Below are 11,019 nucleotides of genomic sequence, written 5' to 3' on the forward strand. Positions count from 1 at the left end.
TATTTATTTTTAATACAGAGAGAGACAGAGCATGAGAGGAGGAGGGGCAGAGAGAGAAGGAGACACAGAACCAGAAGCAGGCTCCAGGCTCTGAGCTGGCTGTCAGCACAGAGCCTGATGCGGGGCTCGAACCCACGAACGTGAGATCTGACCTGAGCCCGAGTCGGAGGCCTAACCGACTGAGCCACCCAGGCGCCCCTCTCAGCCCATGTTTTTTTGCACCCCGGGCCTCCTGGGCTCTGAGGCTGTGGCCCCTGGCTTTCTCCACTTCACAGGTGGTCTCCAGGCTTCACTCTTTTGCATTCTAGGCAAACATCTTCCTGAGAGTCCTGGACATCTCATACAATGGTTTTGGAGATCCTGGAGCATCCGCAGTGGGTGAGGCACTTAAGACCAACAATGTGTTGGAGGAGCTCAACATGAGGTGAGACACACAGGGTGGCCCTGTGTCACAGTCTCCAGGTCCATAGCCACCTGAGGGACCAGGGACTCTGTGATCCTGCTGCTGTTTACCACCCTAACAACTCCCAAGCCTACTACAGTTTACCCATGATGGGGCTTGAGCCACAATCCAAGAACACCCAGCTCCATCCTTCTCACTCAAGCTCAGTATTTGGGGTTTTTTTTTTAAGTTAAAAAATTTTATTTAAGTAATCTCTACACCCTATAAGGGGTTCAAACTCATGACCCCAAGATCAAGAGTAACGGGCTCTTTCAACTGAACCAGCCAGGTGCCCAAGTTCAGCATTCGTATCTTGGAGCTCATAATTCCTGACAAACAGATGGGGCTGCTAATGAAAACATATATGTAAAACATCTTCATTTAAAAGGGGGAGGAGGGGCGCCTGCGTGGCTCAGTTGGTTGAGTGTCCGACTTGATTTCACCTCAGGTCACGATCCCAGGGTTGTGGAACTGAGCCCTGCATAAGGCTCCACGCTCAGCATGGAGTCTCTCTCTCTCTCTCTCTCTCTCTCTCTCTCTCTCTCTCTCTGTCTCTCTCTCTCTCCCACTGACACCTCCCCCACTCATGCTCTCCCTCTCTCTAAAAGAAAAAAGAAAAAGAGGGTGGGTGCCTGGCTGGGTCAGTCAATAGAGCATGTGACTCTTGATCTCAGGGTTGTGAGCTTGAGCCCCACATTGGGTATAGCGATTACTTAAAAGTAAAAGCTTTAAAAAAAATCTTCAACAGAGCCTGGTATGAGGTGGGTGCTCACATGCTCTGGTCAGCACATGGTTGCTGGGTGCCTATCATGTAGGAGTTGCTCCTTCAGGCCCTGGCAGGGCCCCAGCCCTCAGCGGGTAACCAGGGCAGGGCCTGCAAATCACAGGGAAAGAAAGAGGCAGAAGCCCAACAGGTCCTGGACTGCTGTGGCTGAGCCCTTCCCCGGGGGACTGCCGGAGTGAGCAGGCTGTGTCTGCTGCAATCCTGTCCCTTTCCTCCCCATGGAAGGAGTCAAGGCCAGAGGACAGCACCACAAGACATGCTGAAATTGGAGCCAGCACTGGTGTCTGGGAAATCAGAGGGATGTGGGACTGTCTCTGAGATAAAGGGGCCAAGAGAGGTGCTGGGGCCAGAGTTTAAGTCCTTCTTGACCAGCAGGAGGAGAAAACGTGGGAGGGAGCTGGGTGGTTTCCAGGAATAAATGCTGTCATGGTGAAAGAATGGAGAGCCAACTGGGGCAGAACATGCAGGAGGACCTGATGAGCTCTGAGGTCCAGGGAGCAGCACCTGGCCTCCCCGGGGCAGGAGGGGGGTGGGAGGGGGGATGTGGGAGGGGGCAGTGGGGGAGGGATGCTCCAGGTGTGCTTGCTGACTGATCTCCCTCAACACTGGGAACCTCCGGTGAAGCCGGGTTGTTATCTAGCTTTTACACACTGACCTGCCCAGGGCCCCTGGGGTATCATACATGAAGCCCAACCAGGCGGATGCACCAGCAACACCAGCTGGGACCCTGGGACCCTCTGGCTCTGCACAGCTTCTCGGAAGGTAGCAAAATGCATGTGTCTTTCTGTTGCAGCAACAACCGTATCTCCATGGTGGGATCCTTGAGCCTCGGCCTGGGCCTCCGGGTCAACCAGACACTAAGAATTCTTGTTGTGAGTGCTAGCCTGTTGGGGGAAGCCCCAGCATAGACCTGCCTGTATGTGACCACACAAATCTCCCCCGCCGCACCTCCCCACTCTAGTGGCAGTGGGGCATGAAATTTCTAGAGCCCAGGTGAGGGAGGGGGCCTCCTGGCTTCCTCCTGTGACCACTTCGTTCCCTTACCATTCCCTCACCCATCTCTGGCCTGAGCCTGGCACTTCTTCCAACTCCTCCCTTGTCCATTCTACCGGGCCCCCTCGCCCCAGCAGTGTCACCCCCACCTCCCACTTCTCCTTGCTCTTTCTCAGCCCACTGGGCCAACCCAGGTGTACCTTTGGCCATGCGCAGACCTCCCTGAAGCCTTGTGTTACAGCAGGAGGTTCCCTTCCTTCAGGGTTGCCATTCAGATAGGAAAACGGAGGATGCAATGGAGGGTGGAGCCCAAGAGGGCCACCGTGCTCAGAGGACAGTACTGCCAGGTCCAGGGGGGTATCCAGCCCTGCCTGGCTCTCAGCTCCATTGACTGGCAGAAGAGCCCCCCGTGGGCCCCTAGGTGACTCAGTCGGTTAAGCATCAGACTTCGGCTCAGGTCATGATCTCATGATTTGTGAGTTCAAGCCCCACATCAGTCTCTCTGCTGTCAGTGCAAAGCCCACTTTAGATCTTCTGTCTCCTCCCTCTGCCCCTCCCCTGCTCATGCTCTGTCTCTCAAAACTAAATAAACATTTAAAGAAGAAGAAGAAGAGCCCCCTGAAGCACTTCCATCCATGTTCCCCCCGCAGCCCAGACCTCTCTTAAGCTCTGGATCCCCATTTACAGCCACCTGCTGGATCATGCCCTGGATGTCCCAATGGGCCTAAAGCACAACCTGAAGGCATCCCTCTCTCTAAGGGCTGCCTCTTGGTGGTCGTGGTGGGGGCTCCTCATCAAATCAGAAGCAGTGAGGAGAACCCCTCTCTTTGCCTTGCCTTCCATCCTTCATCTCACTTCCTGCAGAATGCTCGGGCTGCCTGCTCTTTCTTCTCGCTTCCCCTCAAGTTCTGTTAACCTGTGAGTTTCCCATCTCTGGCCCTTCCTTCTCACCTACCAGATGATCTTTCTAAACCAGGAATATGCTCCTGTACCTCCTGCTTTAAACCTGTCAGCGGCTCCCCTCTGGATAAATCCAAGGTTAGTAGTATGTCATTTACAGCACAGTGGGCCCTGGCCTCTGCTATAACCCCTCTGTTCATTCTCTCACCCCAAGCTGCTCTGAATTTTCTGTACATGGTGCAGTTTCTCCCCTTTATTTTGCTCCTCCTGCTCTTGCTGAAATACCCAGGTCTGCCTGCCTCACCTGTAAAACTCAGTGCAGGTGCCTAAGCTTCACCTCCCCAGAAGAGCCAATGCACACTCTCATTGCACTTATCACACTGCATTTTCATGATGCTTCCTTTGCCCCTCCTCCCCGCAATGGGTGAATTCTTTAAAGGCAGACCTGTGCCTTGTGTGTCCGTATCTTTGGCACCCAACACAGATTTGGGCATATGGTGAGCGCTCAGGCCATGGATACTCCCTCCTCCTCTTCCCTAGCCTCACAGCCTCACCCACGGTATTCTCTCAGTGCAAACACCTTCTTTTTCTTTTATTTTATTTTACTTTTTTTAAATGTTTTAATGTTTTATTTATTTTTGAGAGAGAGAGAGAGAGACAGAGAGAGACAGTGTGAGCAGGGGAGAGTCAGAGAGAGGTAGACATAGTATCTGAAGACAGGCTCCAGGCTCTGTCAGCACAGAGCCTGACATGGGGCTTGAACCCACAACCATGAGATCATGACCTGAGCTGAAGCTGGACCCTCAACCAACTGAGCCACCCAGGCCCCGGAAACAACTTCTGGGCTGAGACAGTGGGGTTGTCCTGAGCCACTTGTCATCAAAGACGAAGAGTCCCTCCCTCCCTTTTGACTTGCACCACCTCCAGCCTCCCTGGGCTCAGTTTTTCTCAATTGTGTTTCTCAGCTGTCCAGGAATCCCATGCAAGGTGGAGGCTGCTTTGGAGTTCTAAAGTCTGTCCGGGATAATCCAGTGTCTGCCCTAGAACTGCTGGATTTCTCTGTAAGAACTTTTCATAAATCTCATCTGTGATCCTTCCAACAGCCCCATGAGTTCTCATTTAGAAGAAGAAAGTAGAATTAGAGAAATGAGTGTCCTGCCCAGGTACTTAGTGTGGCCAAGTCTGAGTTCCACTCCAGACCTGAATGGAGGATCACAATGCCACTGTGGCTTTATTTCCACTCCTGAATGGGGGATACCGCTGCAGTCTCACCTCTGACCCCTCCATGGGTTCTTCATTGGCTGAGAGAGAACTGGCTTAAAGGACACAAAGCTCACTGTTCACTGATGTTTGGATTTGCAGGTTCAGTACTTACAAGCGCCCCCACCTCACCCTTTGGCCTATTCTGCCTACAGGTGAATATTGGTGCTGGAAAATTCACTTGTGTGGCTTTGAGGGAGATTAAGACTGCTTTTCATTCAGTTGTGCTGTTCTTGGGGGGACGGGGCAAAGGGGGAGAGAGAGAGAGAGAGAGAAAGAGAGAGAGAGACAGACAGAGAGAGAGAGAGAGACAGAGAGAGAGAGAGAGAGAGAGAGAGAGAGAGAGAGAGAGAAGAGACTCTATGCTGAGCATGGAGTCTGGCCCAGGACTTGATCCCATGACCCTGGGATCATGACCTGAGCTGAAATCAAGAGCAAGATGCTCAACCAACTGAGGAGCCCAGGCATCTCAATTGTGCCTTGTTAATATAGAAAATTCAGGGCACCTGGATGACTCTGTTGGTTAAGTGCCTGACTCTTGCTTTTGGCTCAGGTCATGCTCTCACAATTCATGAGATCAAGTCCCATGTTGAGCTCTGTACTGATAGGAGGGAGCCTGTTTGGGGTTCTCTCTCTCTCCCTCTGTCTTCCCCTCCCCTGCTCGCTCTCTCGCTCTCTCTCTCTCTCAAAATAATTAAGTAAACTTAAAATATATAGAAAATCATATAAGCAGTTAAACATTAAGCAGAGAATTTCCAAATACAAGTTATTAAAAGTCTAGTCATAAATCACTGCTTCTTCTAATCCTGGTTTATTTAAAACCAGATTTGAGTCAAAGCCTTTCCAGAGACGTTTTTACAGTTCTAATCTAATCCTTCAGGTGTGGGACAAATGATGCTTCCTCCTTCTTATTGCTTATTACTTCCTTATTGCTTCCTTCCGCCGCCCAGTTTCTACAGCTCCAAAGCCAGAGATTAGCATGCCTTAACCATGCTCCTCCTGCTCTGAGAAGTCCTGTCGGCACTGGATTCCATCATTAAGAAAAAAGGAATTATATATGAAACTGTTCTGCAAAAACACATGCTTAGTCAATATAATGCATGGTTATTAGCAGAAGCTTTTAGTGTAATGGAAACACCAGACTTCGGAATCAGGCCTGGGACCAAATCCTGAGTCCATCAACATGGGATCTTCTGAATTGGAGAGCAACACTTGTCTAGATGCAATGTTCCATTTTCCCACTCCTTAACTGTTATTAGTCTAATCTCCCTAGCCTAGATCTTCTCTTCAGTTTTTCTAAATCCTTACAGTTCGTGTAAAGCCCCTTCTTGGGGCTCAGCCTTGTCTTCATGTGAAATGGGGCTAAAATCTACCACCAGGGACATTGTGCAGAGGGGATGAGATAGCCTGTGTAGGGAAAGACACCATTGGTGCTCGTGTTCTTCCCCTCACTCCCTATGCTTTTCATTTGTTATTGAGGAATAACGTTTATGCTGAAAAGTGCCCATGGACTAGCGGTGTGCATTTCCACAAACAGCACACATCTATGCAATATCCCCCAGATCAAGAAATCACGCAGGCTCCAAGGAGCTCCCCTGGAGCCCCTTCCCTTCTCTATTTTAATAGTTTGGGGATTACTGACATTGTCATCTATAGGAGGGAATCTGCCCTAAAGATTTTCTTCAAAACCTTGTGTGTACAAGTAAAAAACAGTGAAGTTCTCAGGAGGTGATAATGGACTGCCTTGTAATGGGTTTCTCCTCAGGGTATCCAAGTGGACAGAGAGTTTGATGACCTCGCTAGCTCCGTGAAGGTCATTCTTCCAGCACTCCATATAAAGACTGCTGCCCACAGAGTGGAGTACAAAAAAGAGTTGCGTCCAGTCTTCACCCCATCCCTACCGGCGTCTGTCCCTAAGTGACCATGGCGTGTGGCTTCCTCATCTCACATTGGCCATCCCACCTTCCATGTGGAGAGTTCTTGGCCTTATGATGCTTTATTACCACTTGAGTCTGCAGGGAGTCCCCATGTCAGCTAGGTGGTAAGTCCTGTGGAGACTGTCTTCATGATGACTCAGACACTTGTCCCCTCCTCTCCATCCCATGGCTTCTGTTAATGCAGAGGCTTGGCCTTCTTTTGCTCACACTAATTTGTGTAACATGAACTATGTTACTATGTAGCTATGTGCGACAGGTTGAGCTGGGTATGGGGTCCAAGGTGTCCAAAGTTCCTGCCTTGATGACCTCAAGAGACCATGAAAATATAAGGTGGTGTGCGACTGGCATTCCCAAACTCAACTTCCCAGAGTGAAGCTGACACAACTTTTTGGGAAGGTTTTATGTACCAAGAGCTTAAAACTGCCTGTGCCCATTGATTCAATGGTCTGACTAACCTTCTCTTCAGAAATAACCAGAGATGCATAAGAATATTGATTCCCAGGGTTGCCTGAGTGGCTCAGTCAGTTAAGCCTCTGACTTCAGCTCAGGTCATGATCTTGCAGTTCGTGAGTTCAAGTCCGTGTGCTGACAGCTCAGAGCCTGGAGCCTGCTTCGGGTTCTATGTCTCTCTCTCTCCCTGCTCCTCCCCTACTCGTGCTCTCTTTCTCCTTCAAAAATAAACATTTAAAAACGTTTCACAAAAAATATTGATGCCCAAAGATGTTCACCGAAATGCTGTTTCTAATATGAAAATTGGAAATAATCTAAATGCCCAATAACAGGGGATCGGTTAACTAAGATTTGGAACTCTGCAAACAGTAAAAGCCAAGTGTTCAAAGAACATTGAACAATTTAACAGTTAATGAAAATGCACATGATTAATGTTCAGTGAGAAAATCAGGACTGAAAAAAAATCACATGGTTTGTCTGGCAGTTCCTCAAAAGGTTGAACCTGTAGTTCATCATAGACCCAGCAATTCTGGTCATAAAGAAATGAAAACATGTGCTCACAGCAGCTTTATTCATAATATCCACAAAGTACAAATGTCCACCAACTGATGAGTGGATAAATAAAATATGGTAGAGAGGCATGTGGGTGGCTGGCACAGTCAACTGAGCATCTGGCTTTTGATTTCAGCTCAGGTCATGAGCTCACGAAACTTGGGATGGAGCCCTGCATCAGGCCCTGCTGTATGTTGGTGGAGCAGAGCCTGCTTCGGAGTCTCTCTCTCTTCCCCTCCCTTGCTCTTTCTCTTTCTCTCAAAAGAAATAAAATAAATATTAAGAAATAAAATAAAATATGGTATACCCATACAATGGAATATTATCTGGCCATAAGAAGAAATGAAATTTGAGGTGCTGATGGCATTCTAAAATTGCGTGGGGTAATGGCTGCACACCGCTGTGAACAGGCCCAAGGTAATTGGACACTTTAAATAGGTGAATTTTATGGTATGTGAATTGTAGCTCAATAAAGCTGTTTACAAAAACAGGAGTGAAGGATCGTGCTACTATAGGAATGTATCGTGTAATAGGAGGAATGTGTCATGCTACAACATGAACGAACCTTGAAAACATGATGCTGTGTGAAAGAAGCCATTCACAGAAGACCGCATATTGTGTAATTCTGTTTATATGAAATGTGCAGAATAGGCAAATCTATTGAGACAGAAAGTAGATTAGAAGTTGCCCAGGGCTGGGGCGCCTGTGTGGCTCAGTGGGTCGAGCATCTGACTCTTGATTTCAGCTGATTGTGATCCCAGCTCTGTGTCTCCATGCTCAGCACAGGGCCTTCTTGGGATCCTCTTGCTCACTCACTCTGCTCCTGGTCACTCTCACACACACACACACACACACACACACTCTCTCTCTCTCTCTCTCTCTCTCTCTCTCTCTCTCTCTGTCTCTCTCTTTCTCTCTCTCTCTCTCTCTCTCTCTCTCTAAAATAAAATTAAAAAAAAGAATTTGTCTAGGGCTAGGGAGATGGGAGGGACTGGAGGTTGGCAGTGAAGGGGCATAGGTTTCTTGTGGAGATGATAAGAATGTTCTAAAATGGATTGTGGTGAAGGGCCTGGGTGGCTCAGTCAGTTATGCATTCAACTCTTGATTTATTTTGGTTCAAGTCCCACTTCAGGCTCCACACTTATAGTGTGAAGCCTGCTTGAGAGTCTCTCTCTCCATGCCTCCACTCTCATGCTCTCTCGAAATAAATAAATTAATGAACTTAAATAAGTCACCTACTCTAACTTTTAAAATGGATTGTGGTGACGGTAGCCCAACGCTGTGAACGTACTATAAACCACTGGGTTGTACACCACTTTAAATGGGCGAATGGTGGGGTGCATGGCTGGCTCGGTTGGCAGAGCATGTGACTCCATCTCAGGGTTGTGGGTTTGAGCCTCACATTGGGTGTAGAGACTGCTTAAAAACAAAAAAAGTCTTTCTTTTTTTTTTTAAATGAGTGAACTGTATGGCATGTGAATTACATCTCAAAAAACCTGTTACTAAAACAAAAAAAATCATTGTTGGATCCAAAATGTGTACAAATCATGTATAAGTGTATATACACAGGGGAGAAAAGACTTTGTTTAGCTATAAGGAGTGGTTTTGGGGATGATTTTTATTTTCTTTATATTATTCTTCATTTCCTATACTTTCTACACTGAATGTGTGTTACTTTTAAAACTAGAAAAAAAAACATGTGATACAATTTGGTTATGTATGGGGGATGATTGGAGCCGTGAGGAAGGAGGAGGGTGCTATAGACTGAATTGGGTCCCCCTGCCAAATTCCTATGTTGAAGCCCTAACCCCCAATGCAACTGTATTTGGAAATAGGTAACTGAGGTTCAATGGGGGTCATAAAGGTGCGGCCCTGTTCTGACAGGATTAGTGTCCTTAGAAGAAGAGACACCGAGAGCTTGCTCTCTCCTCCCACTGCTGTAGGCAGACCCAGCAAGAAGGGAGCCTTCTCGAATCAGGAAGAGAGCCCTCACTAGAAACCAGCTCTTCCAGAATCTGACCTTATACTTCTAGCCTTTAGAAGTGTGAGGAGATAAACTTCTGTTACTTACACTACCCAGTCCATGGTGTTCTGTTATGGCAGGTGACCTAGGATAGAAGGATTCGCTCTCTCGGACAGAAGGAGCAGGGAGGGATTTCCTGGTTTCCCTGGCTCTCCGCTGACCTCCTTCAATCCCCCTCCTCCCTGCTGTCAAAGTCGTCTTTCTCAGGGCTGACCTAACCATACTATCCAATTGTTCCCAAGGTCTACAGAATAATTCTAGCTCCTCGATGGAATTCCATTCCAATGTTCCATTGCAGGAGCTGAGTTCCCTGCTCTTCTGTAAGGAAAAGTTAAGGGTCAGCTCCAACACGCTCTAGGGAATCACCAGAAAGGATGTTGCCTTCTGGTGATAAGCGGGGGTTATGCCAGAATTCCTTACCCTGCTTTTCTCAGAAATAAATACACATTGGATCCGAAAGAAAGTTAAGTCAGTCTGGAAAAATTAGGTGACTGTACCAAAGTTCGCTAACTGTGCTCCAACCCAGCTCTTGCGGGGGGCGGGGGCAGGGGGCTGGGGTAAACCCTCCAACTCCCTTATCCCCAGAAACCCACTTCACATTAAAGAAATAATCAAATCCTACCTGTTTCCTGGATGTTGAATGGTAAAGGCCTTTCTACACTGGAAAAAGGGTGGACAAGAAAGCCTGTGCAGATTTGGCCTATGAAGCTGGCATCCAACTTGTTAGTTCAGATGAAAGAATGAACCATCTCCAAGCACAGCTGGACCTGCCAGGGAATGCCTAGGTCCAGGCTCAAGAGATACGAATGCTTACTTATGAAAAGGATCGTGACCCCACTGGTTTACTCACAGAGGATGCAGTTAGTTTAGGTACTTAAAAAGCAGGTGATCAGCACTATCCCAAGCACACAATCACCAGATGTACCTAATGAAATCTCTAATATGAGAAATAAGTTTTTCAGATTCCAAGTCTCTTGAGATAGAACACACGTCCACGGACGAGATGAAGCCACGTGAAGTAACAAAGTGACATCTGTGAACGTGACTTCATGAGCCTCCAATCAACGGCATCCGCCTTCTCAGGAGACCGCTGCCCCCAAATTTCCCCGTAAAACCCCACACTTCTAAGCCATAAAGGAGTTTGGGACTTTGAGCACTGGTTTTACGTCCTCCTGGGTGGTGCCACACCAATGAATAGCCCATATTCAAGGCAAAAAAAAACTTGGTGCAAATCTTTTATCGGCTTGTACGGGACGGGGAAACAACTCTACTTTGGTTAGGTTACAGGTAGATGGCAGGCAGGACTCCGAGAGGGGGTTCTCATTTGCAAAGACCTAAATCATGAGCAGACAGGTGAGTCGGCCTGGGACTCCAAAGCAAGAAGGCGGCACAAGCTTGACGTGAAGCCACACGCACACTGCGCGCTTACATGGACAAAAACGTGCTATGTCCCACGCAGGGGAAGCGTGGCCACTCCCACCTCACATCCCAGCGTGCACCAGAATGCTCCGCTTTTGGCTAGGCCACAGCCTTCCCGCCAAAGCCACATCCAATCAGAAAGCACCATACTCCACAAATCAGGCAACATCCAATCAGAAGTGGTATTCCAGGCCTAGGTCTGCCCCGAGGCACCGAGGACCAATGGGCTCCTGGGCAACGGCGGGCCAATCCTGGGCTG

At 48.3% G+C, this 11,019-nt stretch overlaps 1 protein-coding gene across 1 annotated transcript in view; it reads left to right on the top strand.

Moving 5' to 3' along the window:
- The window catches only part of LOC115277964 (leucine-rich repeat-containing protein 74B-like), a 17,903-nt gene extending 11,167 nt beyond the window's left edge, over positions 1-6,736 (top strand). The window contains exons 3-7 of the mRNA XM_029922382.1: positions 309-424; positions 2,020-2,098; positions 4,085-4,180; positions 4,482-4,534; positions 5,330-6,736. Of these exons, the coding sequence (XP_029778242.1) occupies positions 309-424; positions 2,020-2,098; positions 4,085-4,180; positions 4,482-4,534; positions 5,330-5,357 (372 nt within the window). The 3' untranslated portion in view covers positions 5,358-6,736. The remainder of the gene's footprint in view (positions 1-308; positions 425-2,019; positions 2,099-4,084; positions 4,181-4,481; positions 4,535-5,329) is intronic.
- The last annotated feature ends 4,283 nt before the right edge of the window (positions 6,737-11,019 follow it).

This window comes from Suricata suricatta, chromosome 14 (genome assembly GCF_006229205.1).
Source record: "Suricata suricatta isolate VVHF042 chromosome 14, meerkat_22Aug2017_6uvM2_HiC, whole genome shotgun sequence".
Taxonomy (NCBI): Eukaryota; Metazoa; Chordata; class Mammalia; order Carnivora; family Herpestidae; genus Suricata; species Suricata suricatta.